At 41.0% G+C, this 22,303-nt stretch overlaps 2 protein-coding genes and 1 pseudogene across 2 annotated transcripts; 2 read left to right on the top strand and 1 right to left on the bottom strand.

Annotated features, from left to right (window-relative positions):
• Positions 1–3,588: 3,588 nt before the first annotated feature.
• Positions 3,589–4,714, top strand: LOC130137733 (LEAF RUST 10 DISEASE-RESISTANCE LOCUS RECEPTOR-LIKE PROTEIN KINASE-like 2.7; annotated as a pseudogene).
• Positions 4,715–4,717: 3 nt separating this feature from the next.
• Positions 4,718–13,207, top strand: LOC115693680 (PR5-like receptor kinase; the record flags this gene model as incomplete). The annotated part of the gene is made up of 2 exons (XM_056309243.1): positions 4,718–4,742; positions 11,643–13,207. Coding segments are annotated over 2 exons (1,242 nt in total), but the record flags the coding sequence as incomplete, so codon positions are not given.
• Positions 13,208–16,285: 3,078 nt separating this feature from the next.
• Positions 16,286–21,435, bottom strand: LOC115693688 (pyrophosphate-energized vacuolar membrane proton pump-like). The gene is made up of 8 exons (XM_030620736.2): positions 20,647–21,435; positions 18,974–19,548; positions 18,468–18,847; positions 18,287–18,373; positions 17,578–17,908; positions 17,026–17,436; positions 16,813–16,872; positions 16,286–16,688 (listed from the first exon to the last, which is right to left on the bottom strand). Exons 1-8 carry the CDS (start codon positions 20,873–20,875, stop codon positions 16,482–16,484), a joined length of 2,280 nt encoding a protein of 759 aa, XP_030476596.2. The 5' UTR covers positions 20,876–21,435; the 3' UTR covers positions 16,286–16,481.
• Between the last annotated feature and the right edge of the window lie 868 nt (positions 21,436–22,303).

The raw sequence follows: 22,303 nt of genomic DNA, 5'->3' as shown, positions 1-22,303 counted from the left end.
TACGGAATTTACTCGGAATGCGTGGGCGGTTTTGCAAATAAATGAAAGAAACGGCTCATCAGATGGCCAGAGAAAAACCAGAAGTTTGAGAGGGAATATGCTGTGGTTACAAAAGGGAATCATCCCCACCAAACTTACTCCACATAAAGAAGAAAGAAAAGCCAGAAGAAGGGTCTTGACATGATAAAGAGTTAAAAAAAGAGCCATATAATATAATGTGTACAGATGAGTGAGCCCACCCCCACTCACTTCTCTTGATTGCACCTGCCTGGCCCTTTGCATGTGTTTGGAATTTGCTTGAATTGGAAGCCACTCCATGGTCATTTGATTTTCTAGGTAACATGGGTTCAATCACTGTTGCTGTGCTGACATGACACAAGTTGCATGTAAAGTGCTGGTGCAGCTGAAGTCTATGACTGATGGATGGAGGCCACATATTTATGGGATAACCAAGATTGGTAATTTTCCGTGCCGCCACGATTTTTCTCGTCATGTGGCGATTTAGGAGGACGCATCGTTCCCTCCACCTAAACGAGAGCGAGCCCGTGTCTAAGTTGGCCATGATGCTCTTTATGTCTCGAGCCCGTTTGATCAGAGAGGATTTGTCGCTTAAAACTGATCGGAGGCGAGGCACGCGCTATGTAAGTATACGAAGAGAGATTATTTGTGTATAAAGAAAGATGTATGCACTTACTAAAGGAAGTTGATGAAGTTGGTCGTCACTTAACATAAAATGAGACTATTCTTTTTCCTATCTAATTGTTCCGAGAAAGTTGATGTTATTAAAGATACCGAATGAAATTGTTTCGCTTCCCATGCTTCTCTTAATTTTAGAATTAGATTTTAAGCTCTGTTTGTTTTACGAAAAATGTGATGTTTCTGAAAAATATTTTCCGGAAAATCAATTTTCAGGAAAATGACAATATTTTCCGGTATTCGGCTGAGACCTGAAAATGAATTGGAAAATATTTTCCGCCGTTCGGTATCCAATTTGATTTTCTAGGGAAAATTACTGAAAAATTCTATTTTTTAATTTTTTTCTTTTTCTTTCTTTTTTTTTCTTCTTCCTTGGTCGGTCGCCGGCCACATAGCCATAGGCGAGCTCAAGCCTCGCCATTGGCCGGCGAGCTCGAGCCTCGCTAGATTCGGCAAACTGTGCAACGCTTGCCAGAGGTCAGCGAGGCTCGAGCCTTGCCCAGCTTGTCGGCCTGTGGCGAGGCTCGAGCTCACTTGTGGTCGATTGCTGGCGACTAGCTGAGGAAGAAGCAAAACAAAAAAAAGGAAAAAGAAAAAAGTAATTTAAAACTCGATTTTTAAAAAATAAAAAAAGAAACTAAAAGAAAATAAAAAATAAAAATAAAAGGAATGTGTTATTTGAAAGAAAATGAGGTGAAAGAAGATATGGAAAATGTTTTCCATGACAAGTTTATTTTTCGTGAAACGAATGCGGAAAATCCGGAAAATGTTTTCTTGGAAGTTGTTTTCCATGAAACGAATGAAAAGTAATTTAAAACTCGATTTTTAAAAATAAAAAAAAACTAAAAGAAAATAAAAAATAAAAATAAAAGGAATGTGTTATTTGAAAGAAAATGAGGTGAAAGAAGATATGGAAAATGTTTTCCATGACAAGTTTATTGTTCGTGAAACGAATGCCGGAAAATCCGGAAAATGTTTTCTTGGAAGTTGTTTTCCATGAAACGAATGGAGGCTTAGACACAACGCAATGAAGCCCCCGCATGTGTGCTTTAGGATACCAAATCATTCCTTGTAATAAATAATCACATGGGTGCATTTGTTTGAGGTAAAATATTTTCCTGAAATTCATTTTTCGAACTTTCACCCATTTGGTTCGCCGAAAATGATAAAGTCAACGAAAACACTTTCCGTTTAAGGAAAACATTCATGTATAAAATTAGGAAGTGAATTTCCTAATCTAAGAATGTGCAAATACTTTCCAGAATTGCTCATCTTGAATTTGTTAATATTTTATTCTAGTTTTTTATTTTATTTTTCTTTTACTTTTGTTTCTTTTTTTTCTTTTTCTTTTTTTTTCCTTCTTCCTCCTCCGTCGATCGCCAGCCTCAACGATAAGCCACAAGCGCGGGTTGGCGAAACAAGCGCATTTTGAAATAATTTTTCAAATGAGATCCAAACACTAGAAAACTTTTTCGATCACATATCACCAAACAAAGGAAAACTAACCATTCTCCTGAAAAATGATTTCCTGGAAAATATTTTCCAGAAACGTTATATTTTCCGTGAAACAAACGCACCCTATGCTCAAACCCATCTTAAACTTGCATGATGAATAAACTAGGGGCACCACGGTAATAAACCGGCTTCAACGAGTGAAGAACTTATTATCTTTGCAATGCTAATAAATGATTACTGGTAATCACTAAATTAGAGTTTTATCTGGGCCTGCAGCAATCTCTCTCAAACCAGAGAAAGCAGTAGCACATGGCTGGGCATGCGTGAGGGCGTGGAACCAGCTCCCGTTCTCTGCTTTGATCCTATTTTCATGCCACGTGAGAAGATGATCATGATGATGAAGTAAATCGCGTCGTTGATAAATTCTTCGACCGTAGAAAATTTCTGAGTATATACATGATCTGCTAAGAATGATATTGATTAAGTGGCTAAAGAGGCCTCAGCTATTTCGCTTGGGATCTGACCCAAATCACCACAACAGTAAGTGTCTTATTTTCAATATCACTGGTCCCTACCGGGGATTGAGTTACACCTCTACTGCGGCTTGCCCGAGTTCGAGCTGACTTGCCAGGACAACAAGATAGAGCAGATCACCATATCGAACCGAGCCTAAGCCTGTTGGGTCCTTCTTTGGGTCGATAACACCTCCCAAACGATGATTGTCGTGAGAACAGACCATCGGAACACTATCCGCCCAGCATATTCCTACATACCACCCAGAAATCATCTGCCCTTTCTCCGACGCCACCGACACCGTGACCGGTAACCTGACAATTCACCGCGGGTGCCAGGCAAGCCCAATCAAAGCCTTGCTGGCCGTCAACTGCTAGTTTTACAGCTCCATCAATGACACTAATGTGATGGATTCCTTTTTGACGAGGAAAGATGGCGATATCACTGAGTTATGAAATCACAGGCGCTTTAAGGTTATGACCTTTGTGTGAAGGTACTAAGGCAGGGTGTTGATATATTCAGTCCGAGAAATGCAATGCTGCTAGCCTTGCTAGACCTTGGAGTTGTCAGTGTTTCGCCGTATAGTGGCTGACATGGATAGCATCCTGACCATCTGAAATCTATGAAACTGTCGATGATCAATCTCGCGTCATTTTAAGTCCCGCAATAGCCAACAAAGGCGATGATACTCTCCAGCCCATCAGCGAATCTTTTTGTTTTCTTCATCAATCCATCTTTCGCGGATCAATGGATTCGACAGTGTCGCCTCTGCTCCTGGTTTTTGCTCATACCCTGAATCCACCGACCCATCTAAAGTCCTGTGCTATCCATCTGCTCTTCCGATGCTAGTCGCTCCATTATGTCATTTACAACTTGCCAAAGATAATGAACACCAAAAACTCAGGAGCTCGTTCATTGTTGACTGTCAACTCTCGCTAATATATAATGAGCCACTTGTGTGACACAATCTCCCCCACATAGTCACTTTCCTGCCCTGCCACGAGACCAGGGATCAGCCCTGAGCCTGACATTTTTTGAATTTAAAAAGGCACCATCGGTTTCCTACCTTCTACTTCCTAGGATCTTTGATAAATCATACATTGTAAGTTCCTGAAACTCTTTATGACGAATAGGCACAGAAGACCATTTCATTCCACCTTCCTCATCCCCTATTTTCACATCCCCATATACCCAACCTCACTTCTCTCCTTTCCTCTGCATCTCACCAGAAAATTTCCTCCAAATGATGATGCATCACCTTCGCCATCGCCATCCCTTTTGGGATCTTTGCCTATGCTACGTCATCGCAACCACCTTGATCCAGATCCAAGCTTCGACAGCGAGCGGTGGGGACAACACAAGCGACTTGAACTACAGCTCCACCATCCAATGCGGCAACCTGCAAAATGTCAGTTACCCCTTCTAGGGGTTGAACCGCGCCTCCTACTGCGGCCTGCCCGATTTCGAGCTGACTTGTCAGGACGGCACGACTGCGCTGATCACCATATCGAACCAGGCCTATCGGGTCCTTCAGGTTGATGACACCTCACAGACTATGACTGTTGCCCGAACGGATTACTGGAATAATATCTGCCCAACCTATTTGATCAATACCACCCAGGAAATCACCAGCCCTTTCTCTTACACCTCGGACACCATGGTCGGTAACCTGACTCTATACTACAGGTGTCAGGCAAGCCCAAGTCAGATAACGTCACTGATCGTCGACAGCCAGTTTAACTGCACCATCAATGACACCAACGTAATCGGTAACTTCCTGACAAAGAAAGTTAGCGATATCACGAGTTATACCGGCGCTAATCTTACATCCATTATAAATTACTTTGGAGGGTGCGATGTGAGCGTGGTGCTGGATGTGAACCAGTCGGCCATTCAGGAGATAGAGTCAAACCAGACCAGCACGACTGTAGTGTCAGCCATCGGTCAGGGCTTCGGGCTGCAGTGGACGGCGGACGCTAAATGCAACGGCTGCCTCGCTTCAGGTGGGGAGTGCGGACGGCAAACGAGTTCGGGCGATTTCATTTGCTAATATACGTCCGACTCTTCCACATGCCCAAGTATGTAAATTTATTTTAGACTTACTTTGAACATTCCTATGATGTCTTAGTCTTAACCAATGGCTTGGGCCGGGATTGAATTATCACGAAGAGCATGAAAATCATAGATAACATCTAGTCCTATCGCTATTTGATTCGGCTTAAGACGTTAGGATGAGCCAGTTCGTCTCGACGACTAGTATGTTGTTGTTGTGCCTATGAAGTTGGGATGGTCCATGTCTGCTAAAAAATTCTTTGCTCTGTGCTCACCCCAACCAAACTCTACTCGAGAAAGTATTGCCTTTTACTCGTTTTACAAGATCAAATCCAGCAGTGTCCGAAGAATTATTAGATGATTTTGGATCTCCGAACCTCGTAGTTTTCTGAACTTTTCTCTTCCTTCTTCGTTCTGTCCCCCTGATCTCTTACTTTGCAAGGCTTCAAGAGTCGCTTTTCGGCAGTCAAGGATAGCCAGCGGGGCTATTGACCAAATTGGTATACATGATATTCTTAAGTTGGTTTTTCACGATCCGGAAAGATTGGTCAACAAAGGCCACCCATAAAAAATTAGTGAAACATCTCTTCATAAATTTCCCTCTTCGCAAGTTGTGGCAAGGACATGCACTTGGAAAAACTTTAAAAAAACTGTCTTCTAGAAATTGCTATGAGCTCCACTTGGGGATGCACCAATTCATTTCTTGTTATACACTATGGCGCAAGATGATAACCATTCTGCCGAATAATTTTTGTAACAAAAATAGATTTTTCTATTTTGTTCCCAGGATGAGTTTTGAGGAAAGAAACCCGTTTGATAACGACAAAAATTTATATTTCGGAGCAAAAATCCGTTTGATAACAAAGATAAAATTTCTATTTCCTGGAACATAAACCTGTTTGATAATAACACAAATTTATATTTCGTAATGTAAATCCATTTTTTAGAAATGGTCTCTAGAATGAAAATCAATCAAAACACCCAAACCCTAGTAAAGCCCTAAAGGCTTATTCATTCAAAGAATTGTGTTGTTTTTTAGGGTTTTAGGGTTTTTTAGGGGTAAAGACCCATTTTGAGGGTTAAACCCCTTTTAGGGTTTTTAGGGTTAAAACCCCTTTTAAATCCCTAAACTAAGGAGTTTTCAAAAATATCATTTGGGCACCTCAAAAATTTAAATTTCACTTAAAGTGGTGGTCAGTATTCTAAACCATTCTCGTGAAGTTTTGAAATTTTTGATTTTTTTTGAAAAAATTCACCAAATTTCCTATTTTCCCAAAATCTAACTTTTTTTTATTTTCCGGAAATTTTTATGGATTTTCTGAAATTTTTTTTGAAATTTTTAGGAATTTTTGGAATTTTTTAATTTTTTATGAATTTTTTTATTTTTCTGATTTTTCTAATATTTTTAATGATTTTTCTAATATTTTTTAGAATTTTTTAATTTTCCCATCGAAATGAACCTGACCAACCGTTCAGCACCGACCACCGTGTCGACCGAGGCCAAATTTAGGAAGAGATGTGTTTTGCAGAGAGAAGACAAGTTCTTTTAGAAATGGTTTTCATTTCTCATCCGTAAACAAAAACCTACTTTTTTTTGTTCCGATTTTGGTCAGAACGCCAAACAAAATTGTTTGGGTTCGACAACGTTACAACACAATTCATTTGTTGTTACACACTATCCGAATCACCGATGATGATGATGATGGTGTTGATGTAACAACAAACAGGGTCTTGTTAATAGTGCTTTTGGGGCACTCTTTAACCATACTTAATAAGGAAGTTTCCAATGCACAGATTATACATAAGACTAGAAATGATAAGTTTTCTTTAATCGGGTGTTTAACAAAATCCATAATAATATTACTCATATACAAATCCCGAATCCATGAACTTAGGATATGGGATGCTTTTGGCTTATGTTGAAAGGCTAGCACTCAAGATAATGATATTTTACCCACTTCAGTTAGGCTAAAAGTATTCTTTTCTGATCCATTTATTGGTCAAGCCTTTTAGAATATTTAAATATTTAATCATATTTTTGTCTAACAACTTAAGGTTTTAGAATAGATGACAGTGGTCCTACAAAATCTTTCATGGTATCAAAGCAGGAGGTTCAGAGTTTAAATGTTTCCAAGCCCTTATTCATAGTTGATAAAAATTCCAAGATAAGCTTTAGTAGGGTTGTTTTGGCTTTGGTTGGAACTTGCAAGTATAGTCAGCCACCACACACCTAATCTTTTGTTTGCTTGTTCTTCCTCATGAGTATTAGCTTGAGCCCGGGTTAATTATAATATAATTCCTTGGATCATTCTACTTTTTCCTCTTTGAAGGAAAAGAAAACAAGCTTGATGGTGTGTTTGTTTCACTGAAATTTCATAATAGAGAAAAATATTTTCTATGGAAATCATTTTAAAGGAAAATGGTTAGTTTTCATTTATTTTGTGATTTAGGGAAAGTGATTTCCTTCTTACTAGAAGGGAAAATTGTCGTCCCTTCATCTAAGCATGTTGTTTTCAGTCCATGGAAAATGTCGTCTTCTATAGATTGATTATTTGTCATCCAAACATTGGAAAGACGAAAAACAATAGTCAAAATTTTTTTTCCTTCAAACAAATGAATCCCGAGTCTCACCATACATAAGTTTTAAAGTAGGCTCAAGTAACTTCGGTTTCCTGTGGTGAAGTCAAACTTGCCAACAATGGAAAAAAATGTTCCATGCTAATCCCATTAATCATTCTACAGACAACTTCATGGGCTTGGTCAGTTTTGAGCCATACAATTCGTTAGGTCCTCATGCCCATTCTGATGTTAAATCTGGCTAACCGCACCATATTGAATGTTTGCCTTTTATTTGTTAGGAATGCGTGGTTAGTAAACAGAGTGAAAACCACACCTTAGGACTTACCAAAAGATTTACGTATTAAAAATTGACACATAATCTCACAACGTCCACAAAATTTGCATCCAAAGAGATATCATAACTCAAAGCTTAAATACCAATAAATGTAACGTCTCAATACTACAAACATAGAAGAAATGACACGGCCGTTTTCCCATCCAAATGACGAAGGCTCATAAGCACAACTAACATATGCTTGTTATTAAAATAAGCCCAATTCCCTTAAAAAAGCACAATATTCCAATTCCGGCTCATTTTTTTTTTGCCTCATAAAAAATTACTGACCTTGCCTCTGTACCCTTTAACTCCCCCATCCATTGCTGCCGTTGAATGTAGACGCGTCAATTCCACGTGTCATCTCTCTCTTCCTCCCTCCATTTGTCGTTCCGTGTCATGTATATCTTTTCCTTTTTCCTTTCCCTTTTTCCAAGAAGGCAAAGCGAGGAGTCTAGCTTAATTCACGAGACTTGATGATGATCAGAAGGGGGGATGATTAAGTTTCTATTAATTCACAGGACTTGATGATCGATCACCAATTTTCCAGTCCTCCCAATCGAAACCTCCAAATATTCTTCTTCTCTGTGATTCACCATGCATAACAAAGATTCAAGAAATGAAGAACTATTCAACACACTCACAAGGCACGAAAACAACAGAACCGAATCACCAATAACATAAGACAATCCGTCACATGAAACCTCCATTAACGACTTCTTGTTGCGGTAAAGAAGGAAAAACAGAAACAGTAAAAAAGAGGAAAGTGGAAACTCCATACGTAAACAATCACCTTAGACACATTTTCTACAAAGGTTATTGATCCACAGCTTGTTCACTTTCTACAAAGGTTCTTCTAAACTTAAGAAACATTTTCCCTCCAGTATCTTATTCTCCTTCTATAAAAGCAGAGCATTACCATGCCTTTAGACATCTGTTTCAGACTCCATTTGCATATCGGCATGTACATCTACAAATTGTTCTACATAATGAAATGCACACGTTAGTAGCTTTTGATTATTTTGTCATCTTCAAAGCATCATACGGGATTTTCTCAAGAAGTAGTGGCTCGGCCCAAATAGGGCTTTTTGAGAACATTGTGCATGCTCACAACCCTTCAATGGGTACAAATGATAGTGACAAGAGTATTAAACTATCAATACAATCCTCTAACTAGTCACATAACCATTTTAGAATTCATTTCATAAATCGGGTTCACAAATCAATGGATATAACTTTCACAAATTCCTCATATCAAGAAGAAAACATTTCATATAGCACTTCTCAAACCATTTCCTGAATTATCAACTGCCAAATTATTGCAGGTATACTTTACTATGCCATTTCAAATAACTAAAAGAGTAGTAAATCCCTGATATAGTTTTACGCAACAAATATGCTCTAAAACCACATTTTGTTTTTGGGTTAATACCACGAAAAACCCTAAACTGGTACACTTGTGACACATTTACCCCAAACTATTTTTTTGACCATAAAAAACCCCAAACTGGTACACCTGTGACAATTTTATCCTGAACTATTTTTTTGACCACCAAAAACCCCAAACTGGTACACCTGTGACAATTTTACCCTGAACTTACCACAAAAAACCCCAAACTGGTACATATGTGACAATTTTCGCCGGCGTCGGGCGAGGGCCGTCCTCGCCAGATCCGGCGAGGGCGACCCTCGCCGGTATCGGGCGAGGGCGAGGGCCGCCCTCGCCGGCGTCGGGCGAGGGCCGTCCTCGCCGCATCCGGCGAGGGCGACCCTCGCCGGTATCGGGCGAGGGTGAGGCCGCCCTCGCCGGCGTCGGGCGAGGGCCGCCCTCGCCGGCGCCCCGGGCGAGGGCCGCCCTCGCCGGCGTCGGCGAGGGCCGTCTTTCGCCTACCCGGGGCAAGGGCGACCCTCACCCGACTCGGGCGAGGGCGACCCTCGCCGGATTTGGCGAGGCCGCCCTCGCCCGACTCGAGCGAGGGCGGCTCTCGCTCGACTCGGGCGAGGGCGTGATCCGTGGAGGGCGACCCTCGCAGATCGGGCGAGGGTCGCCCTCGCCGGATCGGGCGAGGGCGACCCTCGCCCCGCGTCGGCAAGGGCCGCCCTCGCCGGCGTCGGGGCGAGGCTTGCCTGCGTCGGGCAAGGGCCGCCTCGCCCTCGCCGATACCGGCGAGGGCGACCCTCGCCCGTGCCTGGGCGAGGGCCGCCTAACGCCGGCAAGGGCGGCCCTCGCCGGCTCGCCTCTGGCCGGTCGCCGGATCGGCGATCGGCCAGAAGCTGAAGGTGAAGGAAAAAAAAAGAAAAGAAAAAAGAAAAAATTCAAAAAAATAATATTAAAAATTAGTTCGGAATAAAATTGTCACATGTGTACCAGTTTGGGGTTTTTTGTGGTATATTCAGGGTAAAATTGTCACAGGTGTACCAGTTTGGGGTTTTTTATGGTAAAAAAAATAGTTTGGGGTAAATGTGTCACAAGTGTACCATTTTAGGGTTTTTCGTGGTATTAACCCTTTGTTTTTTTATAAGTATCATACTATGCGATGCCTGTCATAACTTATAACATATCTATAATTTATGATTTGGAAAAGGTTTCAAATTATAGAAAAGATAAACACCACTCGTCTAAAAATGCAAAACCAAACAACGAAAACAACCTTGAGTTGAAAGCTCGAAATCCTATCAATTAAGTGAGAAATGGATATCAAAATTAAGTAGATAATTACCTTAATTAAGACTCGACTAAAATAAGCTTATTCAATAATAAAACAACCCCGACATGCCAATGAAAATCTCACCTAAAGTAGAACACTTGCTGTTGTCCGTTGTAGAGCGGCAGTTTGCACATCGAATTTAAAGCTATTAGTTTGAACTCTTTGGATGCCTGTTTCAAATGGGTCCAGAGTTATTGAAAAGCTAACTCGACGTACTTAGAAGTTGAATTTGCCTCCAAGCCAAAAGATAGCAAGAGAAGAGGAAAACCGGCACCAAACATAGTAGTTCGAATGTGGTTCCAGCAGTGCAAAGGGAAAATTACCAAAAAAATTCTAAATCTATTGTATGGAGCCAATTCAACCTTACACCTTTCAATTATGATAATTTGATCCTAAACCTTTTAATGATTTGCTAATATAGTCTTCCGACCGATTTTGGCCGGAATAGGACAATTGGCAGACGAATGACGCCGGCGTGGACACATAACCCCAAATCGACTTATGTAAAATCTCACAACTCCACGTAACCCAAAAGTCTCTTTACAACATGATGTCATAGCTCAACAACTTCTAGAATCAACCCGGTAATCTAAAATCCAAACTGATATGAAATTACAGCTTAATCAAGAAAATTTATTCAAGTATATGAATTGATGCTTCGAATTCATGCCAGATGCTACGAAATGCCTTCGACAAGCTTGAACCGAAACCCTGTGCCTCTCTCGTGCGTTTCGCTTCTCTTTTCTGTTTTCCCAATTCCTTGTTCTCTCTTTTCTCTGTTCCTTCTTTCCCTGTTAAACCAGCTCAAACAATTATAAATATGCTAAAGGAAGTTTTTGTTTTTCTTTTGGGTCAGAAAAGGAAGTTAGTTTGTTGTGCTTCATTCGTGCAGATTCGCGGGCCACTTCTTTTTTAAATGCCCGTTTGTCTTTTTCGCTCTCACTCTCTGCCCCCTCCGTTCCTATCGCGAGCTCCACCCTCTCAGTCGTCAAGCTCTCTCTTTCAGTCGCTCTCTCAGTCGGGACCTCTTCTAGCGACGCCCCCTCTGTCCTTTTCGAGCGACGCTTCTCCGCTTGCCAGCCATTTATTCCCCTTTGTATTCTCTTTCTCTTGTCCTCGTCTGCTTCTTGTCGCGTCCGGCTTTCTTCTCCTTCGTTCTTGTCTTCTCTGTTTCCGTCTTCATGAGCGCGAGAGAGAGGCTTAGATTGGCTGGGCTGGGTGAGAGGGAAGGAGAGGCCAGATTGGGCCGCAAGAGAAACACGTCTGGGAATAATTTTATCTTATCATCTCTTTTTTACACTAATTTGACCAATTTACAATTTTAGATTTCACGGAGGGGGATACTCCGGTGGCACCAGGAATTATTATTCTTGCAATAGCATCTGCAGTTGTCGGTAGTTTGATTGGTAGCATTCTCATCCGCAAGATTAAAAATGGAGCCTTCTCGTTGAAGGTTCCACTCTTCAAGAACGAGAAAGATCGAGATGTTGAGAAATTGATGAGAATCCATGGCTCTCTTGTTCCAAGGAGATACCGATATATCGATGTGAAGAAAATGACAAACTCGTTTTCAGAGAAACTTGGTCAAGGAGGATATGGTGTGGTGTATAAAGGGAAGATCCGGGATGATTGTCTTGTGGCAGTGAAAATTCTAACAGAGTCGAAAAGTAGCCCAGAAGAATTCATCAATGAAGTGGTGAGCATTTGCCGAACTTCTCACGTTAATGTTATCACTCTTTTAGGTTTTTGTTACGAAGGGAAGAAAAGAGCTCTAATATTGGAGTACATGCCTAATGGCTCGTTGGATCAGTTCATTTATTCTGGAAGAGCTTTAAATATGAGTAGTTCCTTGGAATGGAAGATACTACATCAAATTGCAATCGGCATTGCTCGAGGGCTTGAGTATCTGCACCGAGGCTGCAATACCAGAATCTTGCACTTCGATATAAAACCTCAGAACATCTTGCTCGATCGAAATTTTATTCCAAAGATTTCAGATTTCGGCCTTGCTAAGCTTTGTCACGGGCAAGAGAGTGCTGTATCAACTCTTGGCATGAGAGGAACTGTCGGGTTTATTGCACCAGAAGTTGTTTTCCGAAACTTGGGGAGAGTCTCTCACAAGTCCGACATTTATAGTTATGGAATGTTGGTCCTTCAAATGGTCGGCTTCAGAGATTCTGACATGAAAGTTTCCAACAGCAGTGAAATGTACTTTCCAGAATGGATTTATAGGAACTTAGAGCCTGGCAAAGATCTTAAATTGCCAATGAATGTGACAGAGGAAGAGGAAGTGCTAGCGAGGAAGATGATTGTTGTGAGTTTGTGGTGCATTCAAACCAGTCCATCTGATCGACCTCCAATTGTGAAGGTGATAGAAATGTTGGAAGGAAGTTTTGAATCACTGCAAATTCCGCCAAAGCCCATGTTGTATCCTCCAACACAACCGCCATCACAACATTGGGAAATGACGACATCGAATTCCATTGGGAGCCTCGAGGAGAGAATACTAGACAATTTAGAGGAAAGCAGTAACACCTGGTAATGCAGGGCAGAACTTATCGAGGTAATTGTCATGCCTTTCTTTAGATTGAATATGTTTTTCTTAAGAGTTACAATGAAAGTGGAGAGAACAGTTAGGCGGATTTCACTTTGACAATCATAGCAATTAGCAAGAATGATATAAGAATTTCAACTTAGTAGATCAGATACTCTCTGAAGGCTGTTTGTAAGCACACTTGGAACTTGGAAGATCACTGTCATCTCTCATATATTTCACACAGAAATGGTTCCCAGCAATGTTACTCTTCCGCCATCATGTAGATTGATATTCTACGCATGTATAACATGACCAATGAGATGAGCGACATTTTTGTTGAACTCCAAGGACTGTTCAACTGAAAATCCTGGTGGTCGTTCTCGCTTATGCCTAGCCTCTAGGTTCGAGTCACCACGCTTTCGCGTTCTTCGGTACTTAACTCTTTTCATTTTCTTGAGAATCAAAATATCAATCAAATTGTTCAGGCTTCAGACGGAGTCTATGGCGTACCAACAGCGGTCATCACATGATCAACCTATCGGCAAGATTTCCAAATCTGTACTAATCTGCTTTAACTTTTCAGATGCAGTAGTTATTTATGCCCTTCTTTCTAGAAAGACTGATAGTGTCATCATTTAGCACACACTGATGAACTTAATGACGTCTTCATTGCAGACCAAACGGCCTTCCAAACATGGTAAATGGCATCAACGCCAACCGACCGTAAATTAAAGAACTGCAGAGTTGTATACTATGAGATTTAGCAGATGAATTCCACCTCCCAATAAGCCAATTTGTTTGCTATTTCTTATTTCTTTTTTTTGTCCCTTGCCGCTAGAGCTGAATGTTATTTGAGGCATATGTTTGAATCTGGCTATCTCTCCCGACAGATTTTGAGTGAAAGTCCACCGTACATCTTGAATCCTCCTGAACAGGCCTTTTAGTTGGTAGGCAACATCGATGGAGTTACTACAGAGGCTACGAACTTAGAAATGGAGAGTCAATATATATGTAACAGTGTAATAGACTCTTATTGAGATCGAGACGTTTGAATATGGCAATCGCGAATCGTGAGTCTCCGTATCTCTAGCATCATGCTTACTCGTTGACGCGCCAGTATGCATATTAATGTGAGTCCAAGATGCTGTTTAAATCATCTCTAGGATGCACAATGTCCAATCACTCTCTCCATTTCCTCTTCCTCTTCGTCTTCAACGACTTCTGTGGCAGCAGGGGTGACTTCTCGCCGACATGCTCGCCATCTGAATGCAGTGGACGCCAAATAGCTACCCTTTCTGAAGCATTGGCAGCAAGGGCAATGCTGATGCCCGCTGTGGATACTCAGGCCTTGGCCGGATCTGCTCCACTCGTCCATCCTCAGCCCCGGCAGTGTCTCGAGTTAGGTAAAGATCTAAAGTTGCCTGGAAAAACGACCGCGGAAGAGGGACAGATAACAAGGAAATTGGTTCAGATAAGATTGTGGTGCATTCAAAACATTCCATCAGATCGTCCGCCAATCTCTAAGGTGATAGAAACGCTTGGAGGAAGCCATGAGCTCTTTCCTATGCCACCAAAACCCTTTCCATCTTTTCCAGTGAGACAACCTTCACATTCTAAACACACTTCGTTGTCGAAGTTCACCGATAGCAACTGCAAAGAAGAGGAAGTTAGAATTGTAATTTTAGTATGAAGAAGAAAACAGAACAAAGGTGGCATTGGGTGAGGTTCAGCTAGTGTCCAAGGCGTTTGACATGGTTTATTGCGACATAGTCACTGTTCCGTGAGAAATCGAGGAATGACGTATTGTGACTAAGATTCATATGAAGGATGTGAAGGATATCAATTATTGGGATAAGTATGACGGAGGTCCTAAAACTTGTCACGAAAGTGCAGTCGAGTTATAAAACTTTCAAAAATCCTTCCGTTAATTTGACAAGTCAAGTGATTCTGTTAATTGCACTTTTTGAACGTATTAGGACTCGATTGCACTTTCGTGATAAATTTTAGGACTTGACTACACTTTCTGAAAGTTTTAGGAATCAATTGCACTTTCGTGATAAGTTTTAAGACTTTCAGTGCACTTATCGCTTAATTATTTATTCCTGTTTGGTTTCTAGCTTAATGAATAGAGTGACTTTCAGTGCGCTTATCATGACTTTAGCTGATTCGTAATAATGTATCAAGGGAAAAGACATCCCGGGTGTGTCGCGAGTGTTTTCACGATTCCGTCACGCCTTCAATGTGGATCATTGGATAAATAGAGAAGACGTAGTCCGTCATTTTTGCTTCTCAAAATCGATGTTTCGTCGGACTTATGGACGTTAAAGGAGAGTTACGAACGTAGATGTGATCAAACTTACATTTGATTACGAACGGTCATGACGAGGAAGGAAAAAATTTTAAATTTGCAAAAACGTTACAAGGTGTAAATGAAATTTACGATCATTTAAATGTTTTTCCAACAGTAACATAAAAGAAATTGGGATAAGTGCATTTAAAGTCCTAAAACTTATCACGAAAGTGTAATTGAGTCCTAAAACTTTCAAAAAGTGAAAACAAGTCTTAAAACTTGTCATGAAAATGCACTTGAGTCCTAAAACTTTAAAAAAGTGTAAACAAGTCCTAAAATTTATCACGAAAGTGCAAACAAGTCCTAAAACTTATCAAATTGATTCAATCAAGTCCTTCCATTGATTGTACTTTTTGAAAGTTTTAGGACTTGTTTACACTTTCGTGATAAGTTTTAGGACTTATTTGCACTTTTTGAAAGTTTTAGGACTCAAGTGCACTTTCGTGACAAGTTTTAGAACTTGTTTGCACTTTTTGAAAGTTTTAGTACTCAATTGCGCTTTTGTGATAAGTTTTAAGATTTCTAGTGCACATATATCCCAAATAAATTCTAATTTAACTCGGGATTATTATTTTTGTGAAGTGTTACACAACATAGAACCAAGAGATTCTAGCACCATCAATGGGAAATCAAGTCCTCTACGAAAAAGTCGCGAAAAGACAAATTTTACAGATCAACACCTATTAGTGAGGACACTTACATAGGACAAAGGAAAGTTATGATCGTTAGGTAATTTATTACTAACCATAGGAAAAGAAATTTACTGTAATCTAGACAGATCCCTATTTTCTAAAAAAAAAAAAATATTACGAATCATAAGACCCACAAACTTACGATAACAAAAAGGGGAATCGCGTAGAAGTTATAAAATGATATGTACCATGTAAATTATTATTAAAGAGAACAAATTACGAATGCCAAAGAAAAGTAACGATCATCTAGGCGGGATTCGTTCCTGTTTTTTCCTTACAGAGTTGGGGACTGAAGTGGCCTAATCAGGTGACAAAATTAAGTAAAACAAGGACATGCAGACTTTCAAGACAAACGACATATGAACTTCCCATCAACGGAGACAAGACATGTATGGTGATAGACTCGCTTATTCTTCTTCTTGTTCTTCTTTTATATAAGGATGATGGGCTTGCTTATTCATGATCAATCAGGTGCGTCAATTGCAGATTGTATCTGTCTAGTTACAGCGTAGTGGCTTTAGCTCATTATATACTCCCATCCCAAAAATATATGAACCTGAAAAACAGTCAAAGTGATGCTACCAACTCACAGCAGCTTGAACAACAAGCCGCCGTGGGCTGCGAAGAACGGAGCGAACACCAGCGACTCGACTGCCATGAGCTTGATCAGTATGTTGAGCGACGGGCCCGACGTGTCCTTGAGCGGGTCGCCGATCGTGTCGCCGATGACAGCAGCCTTGTGCGGGTCGGAGCCCTTGGGACCAAGCGATTTCGCGTGCTCAGACGCCCCAGCCTGCAACGATTAATCGGAAACATGTAAAGGTAAGAGATTTTGATAGAATCCATAATAATCGAAGTATTCTATATGTACATGTTATGCAAAAAAGATATTGAATTCTAAACAGTCAAGAACTTGCCTCTATGTATTTCTTAGCATTGTCCCATGCTCCACCAGTATTGGAAGCTGAAATAGCAACCTATGAAGAAAACCATTCAAAAAAATGATGTCAAGAACAATTGCATAGTGAGATTTTGGCAACCCAACAATGCACGTATGTAAATATAGACTAAAGAGGACCAAAGTCCTATGAAATGATTCACAGTTTAAGACACTGGAATTCGATATGTACCTGCACGCCCGAAACAAGCGAACCAGCGAGAACTCCTGCTAGAGTCTCCACGCCGAATAAGGTTCCGGCGACGAGAGGGGTGAGCATGACCAAAGCGCCGGGAGGGATCATTTCTCTCAACGAAGCGTCGGTAGAGATCTTGACACAGTTGGCATAGTCCGGTTTTGCTCTTCCTTCCATGAGCCCTGGGATCGTATTGAATTGGCGCCTGACCTCTTCAACCATTTTCAAAGCAGCACTTCCAACGCTCTTCATTGTCATGGCAGAGAACCAGTATGGAAGCATGGCGCCCACAATGAGCCCTATGAAGACCTTTGGTGTGAGCACATCCACGGTCTTGATGCCTGCTCTGCTTACAAAGGCGCCGAACAACGCAAGAGAGACAAGAGCAGCTGATCCAATCGCAAAGCCCTATTAAATAAAGGCAATCAATGTCAGAAAACTCTTCTTAGGACAGGAAAAAGAACAGGGCAATGGGAACACTAGAAATTCAAGACTACTCATGCTATGTGCCGGAGAATTTGCTCATATCACACACGGATTAATATTCACCTTGCCAATAGCAGCCGTGGTGTTTCCTGCAGCATCTAGAGCATCTGTTCGCTCGCGTATCTTGTGGCTCATTCCGGCCATTTCCGCGATACCGCCAGCATTGTCGCTAATAGGTCCATAGGCGTCAATTGCGAGACCGGTGGCAATAGTACTGAGCATTCCCAATGCGGCGACGGCAATTCCGTACATTGCAGCCAAACTGAAGCTGATGTAAATGGCGATGGCTATCGCAAATATGGGAATGATGACAGATTTGTACCCAAGAGCTAAGCCAAATATCACGTTTGTCGCAGCACCGGTCCTGCAAGAATCAGCTACATCCTGCACCGGACTGCATAAAACATAGGATACCAGCCCATTTAGCATTGAAGTAAACTCCCGCCTTGAACATGCACGAATTGGTATGGTCAATATATTAGTAAAAAATGTGTAGGATACAAGAAAAGCTCTCATAAATTCAATGGACCCTGCATTTGGTAACATGATATATTCAAGCAATTGAAGCAGCATCACAGTTTCTCTTGATCACGACAAATGAGTCTCCGTCGAAAGTAAACAGTTGCAACTTTTTTGGACCATTTCTTTCACCTAGTTTGGAATTGGTTAATATAGATAAACTCTAATACATTGCTCAATTTACAGATCATGTATCGAATGAATCAGATTGCTTTCGCAACCAGCAGGTTAGTATTAATTTAAGGAAACTTGCCTGTAAGCATTGCTTGTGTAATACTCGGTGGTATATCCGATGACTAGCCCGGCCCACAGGCCAATCGACACGCAGAAGAACAGGTGCCTGCATGCATATCACCATGTAAGCGCTACTGACTTAGAAGAAAGGCAAAGAATTCAAATTTTTGTCATGGTATTTCAGGTAGAAGGAAGCATACCAGTTCTTTACAGCCTTCTCGGTACCAAAGTTGAAGAGAGTAAACTCAGATGGTAAAGCGAAGAAGGTGACCACGGCAATGCCAGCAGTCATCAAAATGGTCGAGATCAAAAGTTGGCGCTTTAGCGACGGCTCAATCTCACTCACATGTCTAATCTCAGCAAGGTCGGTAGCAAAAAGTGTAGTTATCAAGCAAATTACAATGCCCATTGCGCTTATGATCAGAGGATAAGACATGGCTGAGTAGTCATGGGTTATCCCAAAGGATGAAATTGAGGCAACGAAAAGTGCAGCGCAAGATGACTCTGCGTAAGAACCGAATAGATCGGAACCCATCCCGGCAATGTCCCCCACATTGTCACCCACATTATCAGCAATAACCTGCAAAGGTTCCATTCGTCTTGTGGCTTAATAAGATGAAGATGTCAAGAAAAAACAGTCCTACATATCGATTAACCAGTCCATAGCATTAAATGGTATCTAAAGTAGCAAGAGAAAGTAGATTACAGCTGGGTTTCTTGGGTCATCTTCGGGGATGTTCTTTTCAACTTTCCCAACAAGGTCGGCACCAACATCGGCTGCTTTCGTGTATATGCCACCACCAACTCTTCCAAAAAGTGCCATTGAAGAACCCCCGAGACCGTAGCCCGTAATCGATTCATAAAGCCCCTCCCAGTCGTCCCCATAGTACAGCTTAAACAGATTAATGGAAACATAAAGAACCAAAAGACCATTTGCAGCAAGAAGAAATCCCATCACAGCGCCTGAGCGGAAAGCTGTTATGAATGCCTTTCCAACACCTTTCCTTGCTTCTAATGTGGTTCTCGCATTCGCATAGGTTGCAATCTTCATGCCAAGAAAACCTGAGAGCACGGAGGTGAGCGCGCCAAGCAAAAAGGCGATGGTGCTGAACATTGCATTGGCCAGAGCCGGTTTGCAGAGGCTTCCTGGATTGTAAGTGCAGGGCTCACTCTGGGTGCTGAACCCCTTGACTGAACCAAGGAAGAGGAAAATGATGACGGCAAAGGCGCCCATGAAGACGCCGAGGTACTTGTACTGGGTAAATAGGAAAGAAGTCGCCCCTAGAATAGAGTGAAACACATCATATAGCAGAAATTATAGGTCAGCAAAATATTGGAATTATAAATAGTAATCAACTGGGTGAATCCATGCGACATGAATCTAGGGTAGAAAGTATTTAATGGTTGACACATGAAATGCTTTCAAGATAATAGCACGAATTGGAGAAATGTTTTATATTCTACAAACAAGTCTCCCATAGGATGGTGGTAAACAGATCAACACCACCAGTATAATCACTTGTATATTCTTAGCAATTATGAAGTAATCCACATACATGTATAGATTAATCTGTATGACCCCAAAAAAACACATTTCTTGATCTTGTGTCAATAGACATCATCGTTTTCCTACTTTCATTTCATACTACTTTTAGGATAGGTGAGAGGATTCAGTTGCTTATCTCAGACATTGCTCTGTTCTTTTTTCATTTTTGTCCTTCTTATGAATGATTTGTGATCCTCGCTAATCAACCGGACATTAGTATTGTAGCTTTTGCTCTCCATCACGAGAGCAACATAGTCAAAACCAAACGTTCTGTCCCAACTTCTCCCACCTATTCGTGGAAGCTTAACTCTTTATGAATCAGATGTACTTTTAACAAATAGGAGATCCGCCACAATTATTCAGATTGCACAAATGATTACCTTACAGCCACTGGGTGTCCAATGAATATATTGTATTGTGGATTCCTAGTGTAAAAACCTCATCACGCAAACGAACAAACCAGATGAATGGACACGGGAAGTCAAAAGATCGAAGAAATGCGTCTTATATCCTTCAAAAGCAAGTGATATCATTCTCCATCTGGGATGAAAAAAGAAAACTGAGAATAGTTTTGTCATATTAATTTTATTAGTTTTAGTGGAGTTAAAAAACTCATTGCAGCTCAAGGGGCATGGCTGACGGCCAGAAAAACAAAAGGAAAAAACAAGAGAAGTATATGATGTAATCATTGAAAGGGAAGACCCACTACTTCAGAAGCACCATAATCTGATCATTTCTTCAACTAAAGACATGTCTCCTATTTCATGTACAGTCAAAAGTTTCAGGAGATTATTTATTTTGAGAGAGAGACAGAGAAAGAGAGAGCTCATTACCGACAGAAATGGCGTTCTGGATCTCGGAGCACTTGATGAACGCATCGACATCCTCGGGACCCTCCTCTTCATCCTCAATCAGCTTGTCCTTGTACCCATCTTTCTTGCCATAATCAGCCGACACCTTGACCTTCGAGACCAACAGCCACTGGAGCAGAGCAAAGCCAATGCCAATGAAGGCAGCAACAGGTATCAGGATCTGTGTCAGAGCCTCGCTCAACACGGCCATTTTGGAGAAACCCAACAAGTTGGAGACTGAGTTTTAGCCTGTGTCTCTTAGCACATTCAGCTAATAAAAGAGTGTTCCAAAGACGACCCTTTTTGTACGCACCCTCTAGGCCTCCTACAGCAGAATCTACAGATCCTGAGAACTGGGCTTATCCAGAAATATCTCAGAAGCTTTCCATGGCCACTAGAATCTTGTGAAATGGAAACCGGTAGTTCTGATTGATAGTTGGTGGCAATTCCTTTTGTCCCTTTGCACCTGGTTGGTTTGAATGACGGATTTATCTTATGGCACGTATGATTGGGTCCTCTTGACTTCTCTGCACATTGCGTTATCTTAGCGAGAAAGATTTGGCCAAGTCGGTAAAGGGTAAGGTCGATCAGCAACAGGCTTTCAGTAGAATGTGCAGATTGCAATTATAAAATCATTGGATAATAATGGTGGGTGAAAGGTGTGAACTGGCAATCTTGCTCCAGCATCCAGGCAAGTTCGTTGTACAGCATGATTCAGACAAAAGAACAGGCGAAACGCCGTGTGAAAATGCGGGTTTCTAGCGTTTTATAATGAGGAATTGGCTGACTTCAGTTGGGACGGACCCTTCTTCCTCTTTTGGTTACAGCGTGATTTAGCAATTCGTCTTTCGTACATTAAATACGATTATTGCTCGCTTCGATGTGGGAAAGCACGCAATTCTTGCGGAATAAGTCGTGAGGGCCTGGAGAAAACATGAGATGAACGAGACGTGAACACATGCGACACTTCGTGAGAAGGTGGATCAGAACATGTTTTTGTCAGAATTGACGTACAATACAAATTCAAGATGATTTCCTAGCAACAGCCTTTGGTTTTTAACTCCGTTTTCGTCTCCATTTATAGGAACTATAGATTATTTGTGCTCGATTTGTTATTTTCTGTGTATATACATGGAACTCATTAAAGAGGAATAATTACCAAGTAGTAGAAAACTTAATGTAAGGATGTTAATTCAATCATAAACTTTTCCATTTTACTAATGTAATTCTAAACCTATTTTACGAACGCCAATTCAATCATAAACTTTTCCATTTTGTCAATGTAGTCATAAACCTTTATGCTAAATGCCAATGTAATTCTTTTGGTTAATTACCGTTATATATTGTTGACATGGCATCTACTCCTTGTCGGCCGTCCTACGTGGCAGGCTAACATGAAAAACTTAATTCGAACTGACGTCTTACATGGACTGCCGTGTCAATGCTTTCCGACATCAAATTAGCCGAAAAGGACTATAATGAAACTTCATCCAATAGCTTTAAGACTGATTTACTAATTTTCTCTATTAAAGAGGAAGAACTGATCAATTGAAAATCTGATGGAAAGGAAGGAAAGCTAATAGCAACTTCTCTTTTATTAAAAAAATTCGTTAGCCAAGAAGATATAACAAGTCAATTT

This window comes from Syzygium oleosum, unplaced genomic scaffold (assembly GCF_021117445.2).
Source record: "Syzygium oleosum isolate NSW1041296 unplaced genomic scaffold, Sole_v2.1 Sole_v2.03, whole genome shotgun sequence".
NCBI lineage: Eukaryota > Viridiplantae > Streptophyta > Magnoliopsida > Myrtales > Myrtaceae > Syzygium > Syzygium oleosum.
This window is presented reverse-complemented; position numbering and strand designations above follow the sequence as displayed.